General features: G+C 50.4%; 1 protein-coding gene across 2 annotated transcripts; it reads right to left on the bottom strand.

The window, feature by feature from the left end:
* Window positions 1-1,295: 1,295 nt before the first annotated feature.
* Chaf1b (chromatin assembly factor 1 subunit B) lies at window positions 1,296-21,428 on the bottom strand. Of its 2 annotated transcripts, XR_015632705.1 has the most exons (15): window positions 21,377-21,423; window positions 20,749-20,937; window positions 20,043-20,175; window positions 18,159-18,276; window positions 17,227-17,330; window positions 13,161-13,257; window positions 11,372-11,456; window positions 10,856-10,949; window positions 8,853-8,922; window positions 8,669-8,760; window positions 6,762-6,924; window positions 4,790-5,221; window positions 3,446-3,557; window positions 2,141-2,232; window positions 1,296-1,516 (listed from the first exon to the last, which is right to left on the bottom strand). XR_015632705.1 is itself a non-coding variant. In NM_001024741.1 (14 exon segments), coding segments are annotated over 13 exon segments (1,719 nt in total). In that variant the 5' UTR covers window positions 20,875-20,937; window positions 21,377-21,428; the 3' UTR covers window positions 1,305-1,403.
* Window positions 21,429-22,808: the final 1,380 nt, after the last annotated feature.

Genomic DNA, 22,808 nt, shown 5'->3' with positions numbered 1-22,808 from the left:
CCAAGGGAAGTGGGATTCTCTGAGTACGGGCTGCCCTGCGTGCGGGGCTGTGGAGGGAAGAGCCTGCTGTGTGAGAAGCAGCAGCAGGGACAGATTGATCTGCAAGTGCTTTCATAGGAATGCTCATAGGGCACCAGGATGGGGGGATTCTACTCGAGGTGGTCCCAAAGGCCACTCAGCCAGACTTAGGCTACAGACTGCTCTGGTCCAGGCTGGTTTACCTCGCCAGGCCACATGCATTTGCTCCCAGTTCCCAGCACTGGTCTGAGTTGGCAGCTAATTTTCTGAGTTGAGTTGGAGAGCTTTGGGATGCAATTAAGAGTTAAATCCCTGGGTGGTTTGGAGGTTAATAGTGCTTTTGCAGAGGATCTGAGTTCAGTTCCCAGTTCCCAGGAGGCAGCTCATGACCACCTGTATTTCCTGTTGCAGGGGACCAGACACTCCGTTCTGGCCCCCATGTGTATCATATATATCAAATATTCTTAAAAAAAAAAATCTAGATTCTTTAAGTCTGAACAAGCTGTCTGTCCCCCATGGTGTGCTGCAACTGCTCCAGTAGCTGAGGGCCGAATCCCCCCATCCAGGCAGGAGCAGAGCCTGCAGCAGCTGCCTGCTCCACACCACCTTCCCAGGTCCGCACATGCCCTTGCCAACAGTTCTATGGAGTCCCTCAGACAGTTACATCTGGATGTGTTATGGAATCACTGAGGTCAAAGATCCCACTTGCCTTTCAGTGGGGGGTTGTCTTCCAGTTGCCCCAGTTCTCCCAATAGTAGCAGCTCTCAGTGCTGGTTGCCCTGGAGCCTCTGGGAATGTGTGCTAACTGCCTGGTTCCCCACAGAACCTGATCCTGATCGAGGGAAACACAGATCCACACACACGGACTGATGTTATCCTGCTTTCTGAGCACAGCTGTCTGGGACGCAGAAGTGCAGCCACCGGATCCACCCCTCTAGGCATGTGAGACCACTCAGGCCTGTTCAAAGGCAGGCTCACACTGCCGGCCAAGCAAGGCAGCCATCAAGCCCTCTGAGCAGAGTCAGTGGGCACAGTGACCTCCAGTGGCCATTGGGAGTACTGCATTCTCCCAGTTGAATTTCTCTCGGCCCCGTCTTTTCTCCCAGCCCTCTGCTCTACCAAGGTGTGCAGTATCCAAGTCTGTCATGTGAATGGAACAAGGTGCAGATCAGGTTTCTTAGCCTCAGAAACTATCAAAAAGAGGCCTTTGCCTACCACAACACGCAGTGACCCTGAACAAGGGTATGCAGGCTGCTGCAGCAAAGCCAGCACACGCGTTTCTTCTATGTGAACCAATTCACGAGTGTTTATTCCGCTCTAATATCACCATCACCAGCCTTCGAGCTTTGGCCTCCTCTGCACATGGATACCCAGCCGAGCAGGCCTCAGGCAGACTTGGAAGTCTCATCAGGACTCAGGCTTTGGGTGTCTCCTTCCTGTTCTTCAAGCTTAGGTCTCTTCAGTTCGGGAGGCTCATCCTGGGGCTCTCCAGGCACCTCTGAAACATTGACATAAGGTTAGCAAGCAGTGAGGACCTCTGTGAGTCAGGGGGACATGAAGTACAGAACAGAGGCAAGAAGAGGCATAAATGGCCTGGTGCGATCCAGTACAGATACAGGGAATGGGTCAACACAGATGGCTCTCAGTCAAGGTGAATGCATGTCAAGAGGTGGGGCAATGCCTGTGACAACTGATGTGACAGGATGAGAGGTGGCATCAGCGTTTGAGAGCACTGTCTGTTCTTCCAAAGACCCTGAGTTCAGTTCCCAGAACACACACAGCAGCTCATAACCGTCAGCATTTCCAGGGGATCTGAAACCCTCATACAGACATACACGCGGGGAAAGAACCAAAAATTTTAAAACAGTAGCATCAGGGATGTTATTAATCCCCCTACAATACTAGTCACCTGCCCCAAACACCAGCTGTCATGAAGTGGGGAGACCCACGACCCCAGAAACCACTACTGCTCAGTGCACAGGGTCACTTTTCTCCTCGGCAAGGCAAACTGCCACCAGTATGTCCAAAGGACGGCCCCAAAAAGACATTCTGGCCTTCCCAGAGCTGACCTAAAATCAGAAGCGTTAGCTTCCAAAAGAACACCTATCCAACCCCTCCTTACCTGGCTGGACCTCTTCTGTGGAGGGGGCGGCCCCGCTACTGGGCAGTGGATTTGGTGCAGTGTCTGCCCTCAACGGTGTTAAATTTATTCTCCTGGATTAAAAAAAGTAAAAGGTTGGACTGCCCATTAGCATCAAAGGTGCTTAGGTATGAAGCCAAGATTCCGAGCCACTGAGAAAGAGCACTCGTTTCCCTACGGAGCATTTCCAACAGAGCCTTAAATGTCCTGCTGCCTGCCCAGAAAGGAGTGTTCCGGTGAGAGGCTCCAAGTCACAGGCTCCATACAACGGTCACCACACCCAGTCGCATTAGCTCTAAAAGCTCAGGAGTCTGGTGCACACCGTGCTGAACGCAGACCTGAAACACACGCCATTCCTTTTTAAATTTGGAGTTTTGCTTTGCAACAACCAGTGTTTTCTTAAAGTTACAACTGGAGAACGTGGTAAATAGCTCAGAGGAAGTCAAGAGAATTAATTTAACACCAAAAATATCTCAGAGATACCTTCCCAACACTCAAAGAAAAAAAATATTAAAAAAAACAAAAAACAAAAAACAAACCACACATCTCGAGCCATGTGTCATGGCGCATGCCTTTAGCCGGAGCACTAAGGAGGCAGGGCAGGCAGATCTCTGTGAGTTCAAGGCCTAGAGAATGAGTTTCAAACAGCTACAGCAGTGTGGTAAGACCCTGTCTTACACACACACACACACACACACACACACACACACACACACACACCCCACACCCCTATTTGGCCTGAGGGCCTCCGTGCAGTTCCTAGTACTGTCAAGACAGCTCTAGGGAAATGACACCCTTTTCTGGCCTCCCAAGGCACCTGTGTTTATATGCACACTTGCATTTATAAAATGCATCCCTACTCTATAGAAAATAGACTTTAAGACAGCCAACCGTGGTATCTGAATTATGAATTCACCACTAGTTGGAGGGACACGGCAAGAAACTGGGGGACAAGGAGTGTGAGTCCAACTGTACCTCACTAGCCCAAACCCCACTCACCCCACCTAGAGGATGAGAAGGAAGAAAGGCAGGTACCATAGGAGGCGCAGAGTGGGGGACAAGAGGGCATCAAAGATGAAGGAAGGAGAACCCAGGCTGCCACCTGCTGGTGCAGGACTCAGGCAGCCACTACCCGCCCAGGAAGGAATCTGCCCATGTGTGTCCCGTGGATAAACACTAAGTACTAAGCAGGTCCAGAAAGGAACACAGACCTCCCTCAGAGGAGGGATCAGAAAGGCTCCCGTGGATTTTCCTGTGTGTGGAGATGGGAGACTGGTCTGGACTTACTCGTGCTTCTGGACGCCCCGACTCACAGTTCCCCCGCCTTGTCCTCCCAAGTGCTTGGAGGTGGTACCATCAGACCACCTGGATTGGTCTCACGTGGACAGGACTGCTGAGGCTGGAGTAGGGACAGGGATGAGGAGTGTAGTCCCAGTGCACAGCACAGGGGCGTGGTTAACAAGGGGAAGCCTCAGAACAGATGAGTTCAAAAGGCTGAGTGCTCACACCTAAGTGCTAAATGACCTGACTTGATCTGCATACAATGTACACACTTATCAAACGGGAGGGGGCTGTGGTGGTGGAGGTGGAGGTGGAGTTGGAGGTGGTGGTGTAGGTGGTGGTGGAGGTGGAGGTGGAGGTGGTGGAGGTGGAGGTGGAGGTGGTGGTGGAGGTGGAGGTGGAGTTGGAGGTGGTGGTGTAGGTGGTGGTGGAGGTGGAGGTGGTGGTGGAGGTGGTGGTGGTGGAGGTGGTGGAGGTGGTGGTAGTGCAGGCCTTAATATCAGCACTTGGGGAGGCAGAGGCAGGTAGACCTCTGAGTTTAAGGTCAACCAGGTTTACAGAGTGAATTCCAGGATAGTCATTGGGGCTACACATTGGGGGCAGGGGTGGAGGGAACGCCTGGAAAAAAAACCAAAACAACCTATCCCAACCCCAAAATTACTTCATTGCTACTTTGTAACAATTTTGCTGTTGAGGAGGGAACGGCAGTGTGAAGAATCTGACGTGCAGGATTATCTGATACATGACCCCTACGGGGTCACTGAGGGTGCCCTTGAAGCGGACACAGGGACACTGGTTCCTTTTTTCCGGGCTACCCTCCTGTCTATGAGGTAAACAGCTTCCTTTGCCTCACACACCCTGTACTTGCTGGCACAGGCCGGGAACAATGAGACCATTAACTGTGGACTGATGCCCTGGAACCTGAATACGGAACAAGGCTTCCCTCCTTTTAAGCTGATTGCTTCAGGCACTTAGTCACTGTGTCAGAAAGAGACAATATACTATGGGCACCAGGAAGAGAGAAGACACATTCGACTGGGTCTCCAGAAGATTCTAACTGTCACCAGGAACAAGAATGTATCCAAGGCTTCCTTCCCCCAGGAAGCAGGCATGGAGATCTCAAAGGGCAGAGTGTGCTCTGGGAACGTAACAGGAGAGTTGGGAGACAAGGCTTAGAGAAGTCCCAGGACCTGACAGCAGCCCATATAGCACATGGAATTGTGGGAAGATGCTAGGCTTCATCCCTAGGTAGGAATGCAGGTCCAGAAGGAGGGAGGTGGGACCTTCGATATTTGCCTATGTTGGGGCCCCGTTTCACAGTGAGAATCCTGTTTTATCAAATGCTCTTACCGGGGGGCCATCTTGCCCCAAGACTGCAGCGTGTTCAGTGTGACCCTGCGGGGTTGGGGGGCTTTCATGTTTTGAGCGGCAGGCTGCAGGGTCTTCTCCTCAGAAGGCCGTGGCAAGGGGCTTTTGCCGGCAGGGATGGCTGAGGGACTGTCCTTGATGGCGGGCGGGGCTGGAGACTGTGTGGTTGGTGAGGGGGTGGTACAGGGGCTGCTGGGGTCCTGGATTCTGTTGCTGGGGGTTCCTTCGGCTGATCTGGATCCTGGCGAAGATCCCTGGGGGTTCTGGTTCTTGGTTTTCTTTGCTGTGTCAGGAGTTCTTACGCCCAGAACCGGCTTCTCCTTCAAAGGCACGCCTAGTTCACCTTTCTCAAAGGTCACGAATGAGCAATAACCATCCGTGGAGGACACAGCCAGGAAGGCCCCATCGCTGGACCTGTGTCCCCAGAACAAGAAAGAAGTCAGAGGTTAACTTATATCTACAGAGCACGCTGTAGCCTTCCACGGCCGGTCAGGAAGCTGGCACCAATCACAGGTTTTACTTGAGTGGTCAGGGGAACGGCACAACAGACTGTTTGAACAAGTACTTCAGGCACACAGTTTCCTCAGTCCTGAAGCCATCTTGATCTATGCACCTTCCTCTCAACTTCAATCTTTTCTTTCCCAAGATAAAAAATGAACTCGGGGCCAGTGAGATGGCTCAGTAGGTACGGGTGCCTGTGGTGAAGCCTGGTGACCAAACTTGACTCCTTGGTGCCATGTGAGGTGGCCAGAGAATGGACCCCACAGAGCTGTCCTCTGACCTCCATGTATGAGCTGTAGCACATGCACTGGCCCCAAATATACACACACTAAATAAATAATTTACATAAAGAAATCTAAAGAAAAACAAGGGACCTACAGAGGTATTTCAGTTGGTAGAGCTCTTACCTAGTGTTCATGAGAAACCCCAGGTTCAGTGCCAAGTGTGCACTGGGCGTGTGGGTGCACACCTCTCATTCTTGCACATGGGAAGAGGAAGCTGGACAGCCAGGATTGCAAGGTCATGTCAGGCACATGGTTAAATTAAGGCTCCCCTAAGCTACATGGGACTCTGGTGAGTGGCCAGCCTTGCTAGAATACCAACTGGCCCACGGCAACGGAGTCTGCAGGGACCAAAGGCATAAGCCGAACGGCTGTGTCAAGCAGGTAAGGTCTTTGACCAAAAAGCCCCCTGGGCCTTCCCAAAGCTCACTGGGATTTGCTGATTTGCCTCACCCAACAGGGCAATATGCATGGTACCAGAACTCACTGCTGGGCAGACAGGGCTCAGCAGGTCAAGGTGTTCTGTGCATAAGCCTTATGGCCTGAATTCAGATCTCTGGAACCTGTGGTAGAGGAAAGGACAGACTCCTATAAACTGTCCTCTGACTTTCCCATGGATGCTGTAGTACACACGCACGCACGCACATGCAAAGTGGCTTCCATTTTAATGAAAGTTCTGAACTGGCTGGCTCTGTGTGTCAACTTGACACAAGCTGGAGTTATCACAGAAAAGGAGCCTCCCTTGAGGAAATGCCTCCATGAGACCCAGCTGTAAGGCATTTTCTCAATTAGTGATCAAGGGAGGACCCAGCCCACTGTGGGTGGAGCAGTCCCTGGATTGGCAGTCCTGGGTTCTATAAGAGAGCAAGCTGAGCAAGCCAGGGGAAGCAAGCCAGTAAGTAACATCCCTCCATGGCCTCTGCATCAGCCACTGCTTCCTGATCTGCTTGAGTTCCAGTCCCGACTTCCTTTGGTGATGAACAGCAATGTGGAAGTGTAAGCTGAATAAACCCTTTCCTCCCCAACTTGCTTCTTGGTCGTGATGTTTGTGCAGGAATAGAAACCCTGACTAAGACAGGGTCCTTCAGAGAAATAAGGCCAAATCTGAGATCTGAGGGAAAAGACTGTCCCCCGGCTCAGAGGTCTGTCCTCCGCACCCGCCTGTTACTCACCAGGAAATGTCACTCAGGGTATGGTAATGGATGTTAGACACATAACCAAATGGGAAAGACTGTTGCGTGTCATACAGCAGCACAGAGTCCTCCGAGGCCACTGCGAACACCATACGGTAGGGCAGACTCACCAGCTCGGGGCTGGGCTCCTCTGACGCTTTCTCTGTAAGGGGAAGACAGGCTGAGTGACGTTATGGAGTCCCCAGGGAGGGAACCAGTCTCCCCAAATTCTCTCCTCCAGGGAAGGAAATGCCATGTCACTAAAAGCTAGTTTGCCATACAGAAACATTCAGTCCCTGGGCTGGCAAGATGGATGAACCAGTAGGTAAAGGCACTGGCTCCCAAGCCTGCCAACGTGAGTCTGATTCAAGGCCCCACGTGTGGGAGGGGAGAATGGAGTGCTACATGGTGTCCTCTGACAGGCGCACATGCACTGAGCTCACAAGCACAACCCTAACACGCATGCGTGCACATAAGATAAAAAATAAATAATCCAGGAGGGGTAATCCCAGCACTCAGGAGGCAGAGGCAGGCCAACCTCTGTGAGTTTGAGGCCAGCATGGTCTACAGAGCGAGTTTCAAGACAGAGCTGTTACACAGGCACGAATGAGGCCCAACCAGTAACGAAGGACTTCTGCGTGTCATGATTTAAGAAGAGCTTTCTGACAGAAAAATGGTTTCATTTAGGAGCACTTTACTAAGCGATACTTTTGTCTTGTGTGTGTGTGTGTGTGTGTGTGTGTGTGTGTGTGTGTACATCTCTCATTCTATAGCCCAGGCTGGCCTATAATTCCCTGTACAGTCCAAATGAACCTCAGACTCAGGGCAAGCCTCCCGGGCCAGCCTCCCAAGTACTGGGATAACAAGTGTGAACCGCCATGGCTGCTCAATCAATGTTTTGAGCTCTGTGGAGTTAGAGATATCATTTACACTAAGGACTTAAAAGTTTAAAGTAGCGTCTGCTTTCATCATGGAGAAAACAGGGACCAGATCTCCTTTCCCCGCTACACTAGGCCAAGGAGGTGTGCTGCAGCTTTCTAGACACTGGGCAGCAGTGGGTGAGACACTGGGATCCTGAGAGGAGGCCTGGCAGGCCCAGGGAGGGCAGAGATTCCAGGTGCGACCTAGAAGACTCCCAAAAGCCTGGGAGCCCTTTTTGCTCAGGAAGATCAAGGCAGCTGGAGCGCTCCAGGGGCACCTCACAGCCCCAGACATCAGTTAATATGCAGAAGGACCTGCCTCAGGGTGTAGGGTGTGTCATGAACCAGATGCTGCCTTATCCTACTAAAGAACCTTAAAAGCAACATAACTACATCCCAGAACGAACTTCAAGAGAACTGACAAGAATTGAAAACCCGTGGATTTCAGTGGATTGAGGTAAAAAGACACACGGAAGGAAGATGGAGGGATGAGGACAGTTCAGCTGGCAGGGTAGTGGCTTAGTGTGCAGGACTCTGGGCTTAATCTTCACGGCCACCTAAAACCAGGTGTGGTGGTGCACACCCAAGACCCCATCGTCAGGACATCCCCTGATAAGTGGCAGTGAGTCTGAAGTCAACTTAGACCCTGTCCCCAAAAGCCACATAACAACAAAAAGCCTACTGGAAAAATAAGTCAGCACTGATATACTTTCTAACATTAGATGAGGACATGTATGCTGGACAATGAGGAAAGACGCTATGCATCATGGGGCACTACACGCGAACATGCATGGCTAAAGGAAGGAGTCGATGCATTAACAGCAAATACTACATTATATACACACCAAACATCATCACACGGTGCCCCCAGAAATACTTAATTTTAACATGCTTCAATGAACAAAATTATAAACTTGAGCCAAACCCACATTGTTTTCCCCACAGGACAGCCGCCCACCCACACCCATACAGCAGTTCCCATGGTACCTGTTTCTGCCACTGGCCTCAGTTCAAAGTACACAGGACAGCATCGGACAGCAAGGGTCGCTTTCCCAGGGCATGGAAGGTGGGCAATCGGCCTGCGAGGGCAACCGCAGGTTAGCAACAGGTCAGCACTGATGCTCATCAGAGGCAAAAAGGGCAAAACGGGGACATTTCTGCATCTGTGTACCTTTTCAGATGTTCTCTGGAGAACACGTAAGTGGTGTTTGTCACATTCTCACCAGACTCCATACATCCAGCTGCAGAGCGGGGGAGGGAGGGAAGAAAGAACCACTGTCACGCTGTGTGCCAGCAAAAGCTTCCAGTGCAGCTTGCAAAACATCCTGTCCTCAAGTGGTACCTCTGACAGAAACAAACACAAGTGCTCCTCCCTCTGTCTGGTCCCACTCTCAGCTCCAGTTCTACCTGCCTGTCACCTCCACCTGAGTGAGGGTCCCAGGCCAGGTCACTTGTAAAATCCTGTGCTCGAGAACAGAGACAAGTCAAGCCGATGGAGCCCTGTGGCTGGCTCCAGCTGCCAGCCTCCAAGTCTGTGGCCAGCATTCAGACCTGGCTGTCCATCTCTCTGAGCCTGCCTTCGAGCTGTCAGGAGAGCTAGCCCACACTGCAGTCTCCTGCAGGACCTGTCACATGGCATAAAAAAGAGGCATGCCACCTTCTTCTCTTCTCTAAGAGTTATTTATTTTGATGTGAGCACTGTCGATGTCTTTCGGACACACCAGAAGAGGGCATCAGATCCCATTACAGATGGTCATGAGCCAGCCACCATGTGGTTGCTGGGATTTGAACTCAGGACCTCTGGGAGAGCATTCGGTGCTCTTACCCACTGAGCCATCATCTCTCCAGCCCCTTAAGCATGCCAACCTAGCACGTGACCATTCTGGAACTGCAAAGGAGGACTCTACTCTTGCTTTTGTGTACAGCTCTCCAAGACCCACCCCTCCCCACGACCCCACTGTGACAACCCAAGGCTGGTTCCGTCTCCCTGGGCACACACAGGCACACACACTCCCACAGTGCTCTTTTCAGTGCATTTGTTGCGAGAATAGAGAATTGCATGATCCCTCTTTGCTTGTCCTGTCAACAGTTCATAAAAGTCAGCTCAAGCAGAGTTAAGGTCCTCTGTTTTGGTCACTCTGTATACTTGCTAACAGAAAGCCACCATCCCCTGCCGAGAAGTTCTGGTGTGCGGGCTTTAGGGATTTGGTTGGGCGGGGAGGTTGGCTGACTTTATTTGGTTCTGAACTGTTTGTTTTAGCCAGGGTCTCACGCATCCTAGGTTGAACTCACTACAGAACCAAGGACGGCCTTGGTCTTCCACCACCTCCACCTGCTAAGTGTTGGATTAGAGCCAGACACCACCACGTGTGGCTGACGTATTGGCCTAGAGCCTCCTGTGATTTCCTTGTTAAGGAACTGTGTCTCAGCTGTGAGGCACAGGGATTGGAGGGCGTTACCAGGCTGCATTCTAGACAAGCCACATTCCGAGAAAGGCACACACCTCCTGCTCAGCTGTGACGAGAACAGTTACTTTTTCTTCAACCTGAACAGAATAGCAACATCTGAATGGTCACACAGTTCAGGTCTGCATTTGCCTGTTCCCAGGTTTTAGAACCTGTTCCTGCATGCAATCTGTACCTTGCCTTTACTCACTGATCTATTTGTGGTGCTAAGGGTTGACCCCAGAACCTTACACACCACGGCAACACCTGACTAACCAGCTTCATCTAAGTCCTCAGTTTTGTTTTTGTTTTGTTTTTTTTCTTCAGGTTTTCCTCTTTTGTCTTTTGTTTTCTTGACAATTGAGAGGGCTGCTGTATAGGATACATTGTATCAAAGGCATCAGGTGCCACTTCACTATGTATCTACTGATTTAGTCAGCTACACCTTTACCATATGAAAGTTCTATATTCCCAGCCAGGCCTGGGCTACACACCCATAATCCCACCATTCAGGAAACAGGGATAGGAGGGTCAGAAGTTCAGGATCATCCTCGGCTACGTAAGTTCAGGACCAGTCTGAACTACATGGGAGACCATGACTCAGAACAAATGAAAGAAGTTCTGAGCTAGGGACGTAGTCGTCAGGTAGAAGCCTTGCTCCACCACTCTGCTCACACCTGCACGAGCTGTGGTGCCATCATGTCCCTATTTCACACGCCACCTGACACACCTGGAGTGAGGAGCAAAGATCCATCTGGAGTAAAACTGAGTCTTCGGAAGAACGACTTCATGCTGTCATCGTGAAACATCCGGAAACTTCTCGCCTGTGGTAACAGAGCTTGAAGTCATTTGAAAACATCTCACAATCCACAAAGGTTCATCATCACTTAGAACTGGCAGTCCAGCAAGGCAGTCCAACGGGAAGCCTCGTCAGTTGGCCTACAGGTCGGACGATTCAGCAAGGACGACCCCACGAGTCACCAGATCTCTAAGTACTGTAGAAGGGATGGCGAGATAGTTTATGCCTCGGAGGGTAAAGGGCACTTGTCAACCTGAGGTCCTAGGACCTATACAGTGAACTGAGCGAACTGACTCCTGGCCTTCATAAGCACACTATAACATGTGTGTGAACATTCCTGTATACGCACTCCCACTTGCATGTACACACACATACCAAAAACACGCTCGTGTGTGCACACATCACACACATATGTACACCCGAGAAATAAAAGTAAGTACTTCCTACCTCTCCTTCGGGCCCTTGTCCAGAGAGCATCTTTGAAACGTTGAAAGCCACACGTTTCTTCTGGGTGCTATAGACCCGCAGCACCCTGAAGAAAGAGAGGTCTGAGAGTTCCAGCATGGGAGCTGGGCCTCACAGTAACAACATACTGCGTGCACGTCAGCGGATGCCACAGCGCCTCAGCAGGACTATTATGGATGACCAGACTTCACTGAGGAATGGAGAGGAAGCAACAGCGGCCGGAGCATGCCACAGAGGGGAAACAGGATGCAAATGGTTTCACTTCCTTCCGTTTGTATCCCTCACTGAAAAAACAGTTCAGCTCCTTACACGGCTAAGGCCCAATCCTAATTTAGAGCCGTGACCATCTGACCCAATGTTAACCTGTGTGAGCATACTGACATTTGTTTTGTGTGGACCGTCTTGTTCTCGGGGCTTTATAGGAGTACGGAGTGGCAGATATAGTGACTCACACCTGTGATTCCTGCACACGGAAGGCTGAGGCAGGGGGATCACCACGAGTACAAAGCCAGCCTTGGTTATGGAGTGAGACATTGGAAAGCTGAGGCAGGGGGATGAACAGTAAGACATAGTGGTGTTCCCCTCACTCCCTAAAAGAGTAGGGATAGGAAACGCTGACAAATGAGTCCTACTCTCGAGTCACACCTTGTTTTGGGTGCTATCGACCCGGTTCCCAGTAACCAAGTTGTTCTCTTGTGCCTCCTCAGAAAGACACCAGGAACTGCACAGCCCTCAGAACACAGCAGGAGCACTCCAGCAAACAAGCCCTAACTCTTACACACTGTTCTTACTTCAGGCCCATATTAAATTCAGGTTTTACATTAAAAGCAGTGGAGGACCTGGGGACGTAGTTCAGCTGCCCCAGTGCTCGCCAAGCAGGCAAGACACCTGTGTTCAGTCTCTAACACCGAAGAACCAGGGCGTGCTGCTGGAGTCCGAGCACTGAGGTGGAGCCAAGAAGCTATCAAGTTCAAAGACAGCCTTGGCTAAGTAGGAAGGCCAGACTGGACTACATGAAACACTGTCTCAAAACCAAAACAGCAAAAAAGCAATAATGGGGGTCTGGGGAGATGGCTCAGCCGCTAGGGACACTGGCTGCTCTTGCAGAAGTTCAGTTCCCAGCACTCCGTGGTGGCTCACAGAGGCTGTAGCTCCATTTCCAGGGGATCTGACACCTGTCTTCTGACCTCTGTGGTCATACATGTGGTGCACATACATACATGCAGGTAACAGTCATACACAGAAAAGTAAAAACTGTGATCAGAAGCATAGATTGCCTAGCAGCGAGGTTCTGTGTTTGATCCGAGCACCATGAAAAGCACGATGTGAACAATCCCTCTGCTGGCTTTTCTCCTTGAGAGCAAGTGTGATTCGGTTAGTTTGATGTTAAAAGCTTTTCCTAATGGAGTGGAGAGGTGCACCGGTGCCTAAGAGCTGTACTACTCTTGTAGAGAAGCCCAGTCTGCTCCCAGCACTGACAGCCCACGACTGTACGAATCCAATGCCCTCTTCTGACCTCCGAGAGCACCAGGATTACACCTGGTACAAAGACACACTCACAGGCAGACACAGAGTTCTTTCTACATGAATTCACCCATTCAATAGAGATGCACTGGTATCTGCTCTGCATAAGGCACCCGGCCTAATTAGTCTCTAATTCCTGTCTTGTCAGAATAAGCAGATCAGAACAACAAAGGCCAAGTCTGGACTGTCGATCCCTTAGTAAGGGTGCGGTAAAACACCTGCAAGAACATTCATGTTACTCACGAACCTGTCACAACTCAGGGTCGCGATATATTGACCCAGAGGATCCCAGGTCACTCCTTGCACGTAACTTTTATGCTCGTTGAAAATGGAAATCTTCTGTCCTACAAAGAAGCGCGAGAAAGTTATCAACAAGACTTCCGGGAAGCACGTTGCAGGAACCTTCTCCTCCAGCCCACCATTCTGCAGGCAGGCTCAGGGAAACAAAGGTCCCACCGCACGGCCCCGCCCCCCATTGTAGTCCTCAAAGAGAGCCAGGCATGTACAGTAAGCATGAGGCTGTGTGGGTTAGAGAAGGAAGGCATGACATCAGAGCCCTCCGTTTAGTTCTCTGGGCTGGGTAGTATAGTTGTTTAAAAGAGAATGGCCCCCATAGGCTCCATAGGAGGCGTGGCCACGTTAAAGTAGGTGTGTCTTGCTGGAGGAAGTGCGGCTAAGTTCACTTCCTGTTCCCTGAGGATCCGCGGTTGAACTCTCAGCTATCTCTCCAGCACCGGGTCTGCCTGCGTTCGTGCTTCCGGCCGCCATGATAACGGCCTAACCTCTGAACTGTAAGCCAGCCCCAGTTCAATGCTTTCCTGTGTAAGAGTTGCCGTGGTCATGGTGTCTCCTTGCAGCAATGGAAACCCTATGACAGGTAAGATGGGGGTGGGGGGAGGGATGACATACACAACAAGAGAGAATCCCTCACTCTTAGAGGTGAGGTGGTGACGACATTGAGCTGCAGGGGTGAAAGGGAGGGGTCAGAAGCAAGATGAAAGAAGAGGAGGCACAGCACAGAGAGCTTCAAAGAGCGAGCTGAAGCCAGACGTGGTGGTACACGCCCATGACACCGGTGAAGAGGAGGTTGGGGAATCCAGGGTTCAAGGCTAGCCTTGGCTACGGGGCTTGAGCCCGACAGGCTAACAAAGGCCCCCAGCAGGGAAGCCAGCAGCACAAAGCTTCCCCAGACCAAAGGAAAACAAGTTATGAAGCCTTAACTAGTTATGTGCTCGTGCATGCCATACACACATCTCATCTTGTAGCCCAGGTTAGCCTAGAATTCACTCTACAGTCCAGGCTGGCTTGGAACTAACTCACCATGTAGATCAGTTAGGACTCAAACTCCCAGAATTCTCCTGGACCCCAGGTGCACGGACTACCGGCATGGACTCTATGTCTGGCCGTAATTGCTTGCTCCTGCATTTGAATTATTCTTCAGCAACCTTTGGTCTGGGATTCTTTGCTTTGATTCCTCGGCACTGTGTAACCACACCCGGCCACTTCCAAGGAGGAAGACTTCTCTCTCGTGTTCCAGAGGCCCGCTCACGCCTGGTCTCCCTCATCCCCCATCTTAATGAGGTTGGTGTTCAGCACAAAGCGCCCCCATCCATCAGCTTGGCACACATAGGCTCATCACAGTTGGATATGGACACAGCACCAACAAGGACTCAGACCTGAATTCACCTCCAAGTGCAGACTTTATGCAACAACCATCAACTTGAAATGCTATTCACTTAACTTCATGCCTGTTTTGCTCATGGGGCGGCTTCTAGACCATACAGAACTACTGACCAGCCCCGAAATTCACAGGCCACTCAGACCAGCACACTTCACTCAAACAAAGCAATATTCAGTAATTTAAGTCACCATTCAAAGGCCTTAACCATTTGAAAGCAAACAAAAGAACAAGCCCAAGACCCCAGGCTCAGTCCATGAGAGAAGACCCTCTTCTTCATTTTCTCAATTCTTTCACCCTCCTTCCCTTCCTCACCCACCCCATTGCCACTGCTAAGTCCAAGCCCACTACCCGCCAGTACTGCTAACTCACAGCACAGGGGACCCACAGCACCAGGGGACATGCTTCTATCTAATTCTAATGTGCTGTTCTCCCTCCCCAACCTCAGGGCATCTCTCAACTTGACAGACTTTCCAGGAAGTTGGCTGGGGTTAAGGAAGGTTGGATTGAAAGGCAAGCTCAAGGGGGCCTACACACGTCCTATGTAAACTAACCATTCAAGGGCGGGACCTGAGGAAGGATCCCTCCCCCGCCCCCCACAATCACGAGAGTTTGAGAAGTATCTGTGAGGCCAGGGCTGAGAAACTTAAAGGTGGAAAACAATCCAGATCTCAGGCAGGGGGTTATCCTCAAAGGTAAGAGGAAGAATGAGGTCAGAGAGGGCTCGGAATCATACAGAGAGGCAAGCTAGACATAAACAATATGCTAGCGATTGGGAGCATGGTAGCTCCCATAACTTGAGTGCTTAGTCCCTGTTGGTGAAACTGTTTGAGAAGGATGAGGGGGTGTGGCCTATTGGAGGGGGGTCCCCAGGGGTGGGTTCTGAGGGTTTTTTTTTTTTGGTTCTTTTTTTTTTTTTTTCCCGGAGCTGGGGACCGAACCCAGGGCCTTGCGCTTCCTAGGTAAGCGCTCTACCACTGAGCTAAATCCCCAGCCCCGGTTCTGAGGTTTTTGAAAGCTCAGGCCACTTGCCATTGCCAGTTAGAGTGCTTTCCCTCCCTGCCTCAGGGTTGTGGAACAAGTGGTGAGCTCTCGGGCACTGTTCTAGCACTGTGCCTGCCTGTTTAACACCTTACCCCCACCAACCACCACCATGATGTTCATGGACTCTAACCCTCTAAAACTTTGAGCACCAAATTAAGCACCCTGTGGCTTGAATATGCATGGCCCACAGGAAGTGGCACTATTAGGAGGCATGGCTTTGTTGCAGGAAGTGTGTCACCGTGGGGGTGGGCTTTGGGGTCCTATTCTCAGGCTCCATTCGACTTCCTGGTGTCCCTTTACTCTTTGACCTTCCGTATCCTGCTTTCTAATCTTGCTACACTTTATCAAATCATTCCTTCTAAGAGTGAACCGTAGGACAGAGTCTAAACTTAGTTGATCTAAGACTTCTGTCAGTGCAATTAATCTGATGAATCTCTTCACCTTGGCCTCAGCTAGACTCTTTGAACAAGGGCAAAAAGCAGCCACATCCTTCACCAAAATATCAGAGCAGTCTCCAGGCACAAACTAAAATTCTTCTCTTCTGAAACAGCTAGAGCCAGGACCCCATAGTCAAATCGCGCTCAGCACCAATGTCTTTCACGATCCTACTAGGATAGTGCATTAGGACCCACCTAAAACATCCCACTGCTTCCAAATCCAAAGGCCCAGAGTCCACATTCTCCCATAGAAAAGCATGCTCAGGCCCGTCACAACAGTACCTCAGCCCCTGGTACCAACTTCTGCCTTAGTTTTACTGCTCTGAACAGACACCATGACCACGGCAACCCTTATAAAGGACAGGGGTTGGCTCACAGTTCAGAGGTTCAGTCCATTATCATCATGGAGGGAAGCACGGCAGCGTCCAGGCAGACTTGGTACAGGAGAAGGAGCTGAGAGTTCTACATCTTGACCCAAAGGCAGCCAGGAGGATTCTGTCTTCTGCAGGCAGCCAGGAGGAGAGCCTTTTCTGCACTGGGCAGAACTTGAGCATAGGACCTCAGAGCCCACCCCAACAGTGACACACTTCCTCCAAGGCCACGCCTCCTAAAGTGCTACTACTGTGGGCCAAGCATATTCCAACCACTTCATCCTTCCTTTTACAAGTTCCCTTGGTCACCGTGGCTTATCACAGCAACAGAAGAGTAACCGAGACACAGGCTAATAGACCAGGAAACAGGAACTGGGACCTGAGTTTCTCAAGTAAAGCCTTTGGAAGACAGAAGGGGACAAGGGCAGGACTCGTCACTTGGCTGACACTGGCACAATGAAATAATGAAGGTCTGGGCAGTGTCTAGATTTCTGCCTCTGCCAAAACTGCTCCCGACTCAGCATCCCTAACTCTGGCATCTTCTTCCTCCTCATAACAGCAGAAATAAACCACTCGGTCTGGAGCTCAGCAGGTCAGAGCTCTACCTGCTCTCACAGAGGACCCAAGCTTGGTGGTTCCTAGTACCCAGGTTGGGAGGGAGCCTTACAGCCGCCTGTCACTCAGGTCCAGGGGCTCAGGCAACCTGTTCTGGATTCCATGGGCACTGCATGCATGTGTGTGTACATATACACATAATGTTAATAAAGTAAGTATATGGCTCACCTTTACTGACATCCCATATGATAACTGTGTTATCCACAGAAGCAGAGGCCATCATATTCCCATCAGTTGCCCAGCATATATCATACACATCTTCTAAGTGGCCCCTAGAGTCCAAAGACAGAAGGAATAACATTATTACTGCAAAAAGAGAAAAGCTATCAAAAAGTTCAAAGTCACTGGGCAGTGGTGGTGCATGCCCTATGGAGGCAGAGAGAGAAGGATCTCTGAGTTCAAGGCCAGCCTAGTCTACAGAGTGAGTTCCAGGACAGCCAAGGCTACGCACAGAAACCCTGTCTCGAAAAACTGGGGGAAAAAAGTTCAAAGTCTAAAACCACACACTGGAATTAGACTGTAGGGATTTTCAGTGGAGCTGTGTCAGGCCTGGCTCTAAACATTTGTTTTCAAGGACATCTGTATTGAATGTGAATCAGAGGGCATCACGAGCCCACACTGATATTCCAAGCACTAGGAAGCCAAGGGAATAGGGTAGAGTGTTCAAGACCAGCCTGGGCTTCATAGCTAGACTAGGCTGGCTCAAAAACCAGGTCGGGGAAGACCGGATTCTTTTTCCCCAAGGGAAACTTCATAACGGAGAGAAAAATGTATTTTTATCTTGTTCTAATCCTTTATTCTCTTATAAAGTAGGCAAAGGCTTTACGTTAGGTACATAAACTATTAAGGTATTCAGACTGTGAAGTGGGACTTAATCACACTTGCTGCTAATCTGAAGTCAAGCTGTGCTCTCCGCCCCAAGGCGGGCTCCACAGAACCCCTGTGATTCCAGCTCCGAGGGATTCGCTTACCTCTTCTGACCTCTGCGGTTACTCACACACAACGCACTTCACTCACAAGCCAAACAATCATAAGTTAGAATAACCAAAATAGACCTTTAATTAGAAAACAAACTGCAGGGGCAGCCCCTCCCCCGTTACCTCAGGGTTTTTACCACAGTCCAGTTCTCCTTGTTCAGCTGAGCCTCATCTTCATCCTGAAAGGCGATCTGCTCCGGCTCCTTGCTGTCATTCATCTTCCACAGCAGGATGACGGCATCTGTGAGGTAAATCAGCACAGCATGAGCCAGGCTCTCCCGTGCCCTCCTTCACTTCTGGAGTTTTATGGTGTCCTGTATGTTTTATGTGGCTCGGTGGACGGTCTGGCCTGCGGAGTCACTCACTGCCAAGAATATGGACAGGCTGTGCACAGTGATACATGCCTGTAACCCAGCCCCTGGGAGACTGGGGTAGGTGGATCCAAAGCAAGGCTACATGGCGAGTTTGAGGTTAGCCTGGGCTACATGAGACCCCACCTCAGGAAAACACAAAAAGTTTGAACCTCTACATTAAGAAACTAGAGAAACAACTTAAAGATGGCAGATCAGGAAGAGGAAAGGCAGTGCCGGTCTGCAGATTGTGCCTGTGGGCCTCATCTTGATGCATACCCACCTCACAGTGCCCCTGTGAGGACTGAGTGTAGGAATCTGTGGACAGCACTTGTAGCTCGGCGGCTTGGACATGTAAGCCACACACTCCTTCACCGTATCAGTACGGACACATCAGACACCTCAGCCTGACACAGCAATGGTCCAGACCTAACGGTTTCTCCTGAGGTGACTACAGGCTCACTGTAACATGATCCTTTTACCATGTCCAGAAAAGAGAGCAAACGAGAGAGCAGGAAATACAGACAGGAACTACAGACGACAAAAGGAGCTCACTCAAAGCTACCTGGAATCCTAGCTATAGAAGCTCGTCAGGGAGCCTGCTAGAGATGAAATGGCTGGACAGGTCAACACTCTCCATGAGCAGACTAAAGGGAGGTTTCGGTCTGCAAGGCTGAGGGGCTTTGTAAATGGGAACTGCCCCAGGGCCACCTCATAGGAGACGGTCTACAGCCCCGGCAACACTGTTCTACTTGTGTGAATGTGTGAATGCATGCACATCATGTCTGTGTACAATGTACAATGCATGCACACAGACACTCACACCCCACATATTCTGGGCATTAGGGCACAGAACACAACTATTCCTCTTTTTTCAAACAAAAACTAAGATTTTTTTTACTTTCTACTGTTGTCCAGAGTATTTAATGTATGGTATAAGGATTACTTTTTCTGTATTCTCTTTTTGTTAAAAATTTATCTAATTCATTTATATGAGTACACTGTAGCTGTCAGACACACCAGAAGAGGACATCGGATCCCAGATGGTTGTGAACCACCATGTGGGTGCTGGGAATTGAACTCAGGACCTCTGGAAGAGCAATCAGTGCTCTTAACTGCTGAGCCATCTTTCCAGCCCCCCTTTCTGTATTCTTTTATCTCACTTAAACACAGACACACAATACAAATCAACCCGACAACACTCCCAAAGCCCATTAATTACAGAGGTGCGTGCTGACTGACAACCGTGCTGACTGACAACCAGACATGCCTCTGGGATGCTGACAGATCTACCACACCCAACCAGCCTGCAGGGGACAAATGGAGAACGAGCTATTTCCTGACATATCTTCTGAGTTTAATGCTGTGCTCTTCATCTTCCCACTCTGAACCATTCTCCCAAAGGTTAAGTGAGCTACAAGGCAGACGGGGAAACAGAGAGATACGACCAGCTCAGATCTCACTGTCTGATTTTCTTTCTGTGAAAAGAACATTACTGTTTAGCCAGAGCTGGCCTTAAATTCTCAGTCCTCCTGTCTCAGCCTCCAACATGCTGCTGTGATCACTGGACCATGTCACACAACCCCCTCCCACCCAGCTCAAATGTCACTATTATGCCTAAGTGTCCGGTTTAAGGATTATTAAGTACAATACTTACCGTCTCCTCCAGATGCTAAAATCTCCCCAGTTGGAGAAAAGCGTACAACATTGACAGCTTTGGTGTGCCGAGCAAGGTTGGAGAGGAATTCCACAATGGCTTTTCCATCTGGCCCCTTCTCCACCTTCCAGATCTGTGGGCAGCAAAGCAGACATTGCAGAAACACACTAGCTACCTCCTGTCTCCCTCCCAGGAGACAACTACTTATTTTCTGGTAGAAAATGCAATTTCCTTTTTGAAACTTTGTAAATCGAAGTATTAGCAAAAATTCAAACCATCGGCGCCAGTACCTGCTACCCCCTCCTTCCAGTTCTTTCTAGAGCAAATGGGCAAAGCACAGGAACTATTACTATCAATATTACTATTTTGAGACAAGGTCTCACCTAGCCCAGGTTAGCCTCAAACTCCACTACTATTGAGAATCTCAAACTTCGGACCCTCCATCTGTACCTTACGGGTACTGGGGGTACATGTCGGCTACCAGAGAGTTCTTCCTAGTTTAGTATTCTAAAATACTGTACATTGTAACAATGTAGCCAATGTTAATTAAGAAAGCTAATCTCCCCAGCATTCCTTGCTAACGTCAGGCCTGAGAATTTAGCACACTGGACTAGGTGGCACACCGACTTGAGTTGCTGCTTGAGTTTTAAACAAAGGAATGAAAACTTGCGCTCCACTCCCTGTATCCTCCCGCCTGTCCATTTACCCTAACGGCGGTGTCCACCCCCGCGGACGCCAGCCTTTGGATCCTACAGGCTGCCGCATGCTGGAAGTCAAGGCTGTACACTGGCTCCTTGTTGTGCCAGGCGATTTCACACGTGATCACTTTCATCCTCCAGAGTCTCCGCCAGGCAAAGGGAGGCTGGGAATGTTAGCAAAGAGTTCAACAGCGACCCTGGAACAGCAAGGGCGAGCCGGTAAACAGCGAGAAGCGCAGACATCTGCAATCTTCAGCTAAAACGCTCGCACAGGCAGAGACTTCCACCAGTGTACCGTTCCGGAAGAGAAAGAAACCAAAGACCCCAGATGGAGGCGAGGCCGGGCAGCATAGAGCATCGCGCCGAGGTGGGGGTCCCAGGGACCGGTACTGGGGTATGGGCGGTCATCCCAGCGAGCGGCAGCGGAGGGGGACTCGCAGGAAGGGGCGCGGGTTGAGGCGGCGCAGCCCGGCCTGGCGGGAGGCGCGGGAGTCTGGGTCCCGGTGAAAAGTGCTGCCTGGGACGAACTGGCTTCCACCTGCGCTCGCGCCGAGATCAGGACCGGCGGCCCCAACGAGCAGCTGCAGCCCGACCCAGGCCAGAGGCTCAGAAACCCGGTATCAACAAGGAACCTACCTGCTAGGACTCGGTCCACTCAGAGCCGCCACTGCCCGCAGCTTCCCGCGCGCCGCAGGCCACGCCTCCGATCACGCCTCCCAGAAGGCGTGGTTCCAGGAGGCCACGCCCCCTCGTGGGCGGGCTGTCACAAGACAGACTTTCTTGCTGGGGGATTCCAGGGTATCCCTCCCCTCTGTGGGCGGCACTCTCGCTGCACCGTGACTTCCGGTGGGCGGGGCTCTGGACTTCTTTCTTTCCCGTGGGCGGGGCTGTCCTGTAGCTCCTGCTAGGTGGGACCGGGAATCCTATCCCCGCGCCTCCGCAGAGCCCAGGCTGGTCCAGCGTTGACGTGCTAACCCGAGTTGTAGGATGTCCTACCTACCACGCGTCAGTGCCACGTGCTCAGCCGACAGATCTGCCGGCCCTGAATGTAGAAAGAAAAGCCGGGCTAGAGGCGCAGCCGGCTGATAGCGCGCAGGCAAACAGCGGCTGGTTCTGTCACCAGCCCCTGCTGGTGATCTCAGCACTCAGGAGGACCCTAAGCACAAAGTTATCCTCAGCTATATAGAGGCCTACTACTTAAGACTAAACAAAAACGAAATATATAACATTTCTTAAAGAACAGATGGGAAACTTTGGGACTCATCCAATTTTACCAATTAACAGTCACCCATGCAGTGAATATTTGAGAGCTGTCCCTTCCCACCAAATATCCCAAAATGGCCTCTGGAGTTTCAAAATGTCAATAAAATAGGAAGTGTCTTTTGCCCTCTCTTGGGGATGTGAAGGAAGCCTAGAATGGTTATATAGTAATCCCAACACTCTGGAGGTGGAAGCAGGAAGAGGGTCAGGAGTTCAAGGTCATCCTTAACTGCACAGCAAGTTTGAGATCAGCCTAGGCTACGTGACGAATGTGTAGGAAACCAAGTAACTCCTATTCCAATTATGTAATGGTTAATTCATCCTCCATGACCCTTCTCAATAATTCACGTGTTTTTAAAATCCTTGTCTCTTATAGTTTTGACTTCTTACAGGCCAGCATATGAAAGTTAAGTTTTTATAAAGAACTGATTGATCTCAAGAGCTAGAGAGGACTCAGCAATGAGAGCACCTACTGCTTTGGTCAAGGGCCTGAGTTCAGTTTCCAGCACCAACATGGTGGCTCATGACTATTCCAGTTCCAGGTGCCCAACACCCTTTTCTGACCTCCAACACAGATATGGCATGCATACATACATACATACATACATACATACATACATACTTACAAGCAAAACTCAGACACATACAATTTTCTAAAAAATTAATTATAGGGGCCAGAGAGATGGGTTGGTATACAAGAGACCCAGTCTCAAAACAAACAAACAAACAAACAAAACCCTATTTCCTTAAAATGCAAATTTTCTGAGGTTAATTATAGTTAGTATTTTTAGATTTATTTATTTCATGT

Source organism: Rattus norvegicus, chromosome 11 (assembly GCF_021556685.1).
Source record: "Rattus norvegicus strain SHRSP/BbbUtx chromosome 11, alternate assembly SHRSP_T2T, whole genome shotgun sequence".
Lineage (NCBI taxonomy): Eukaryota > Metazoa > Chordata > Mammalia > Rodentia > Muridae > Rattus > Rattus norvegicus.
This window is presented reverse-complemented; position numbering and strand designations above follow the sequence as displayed.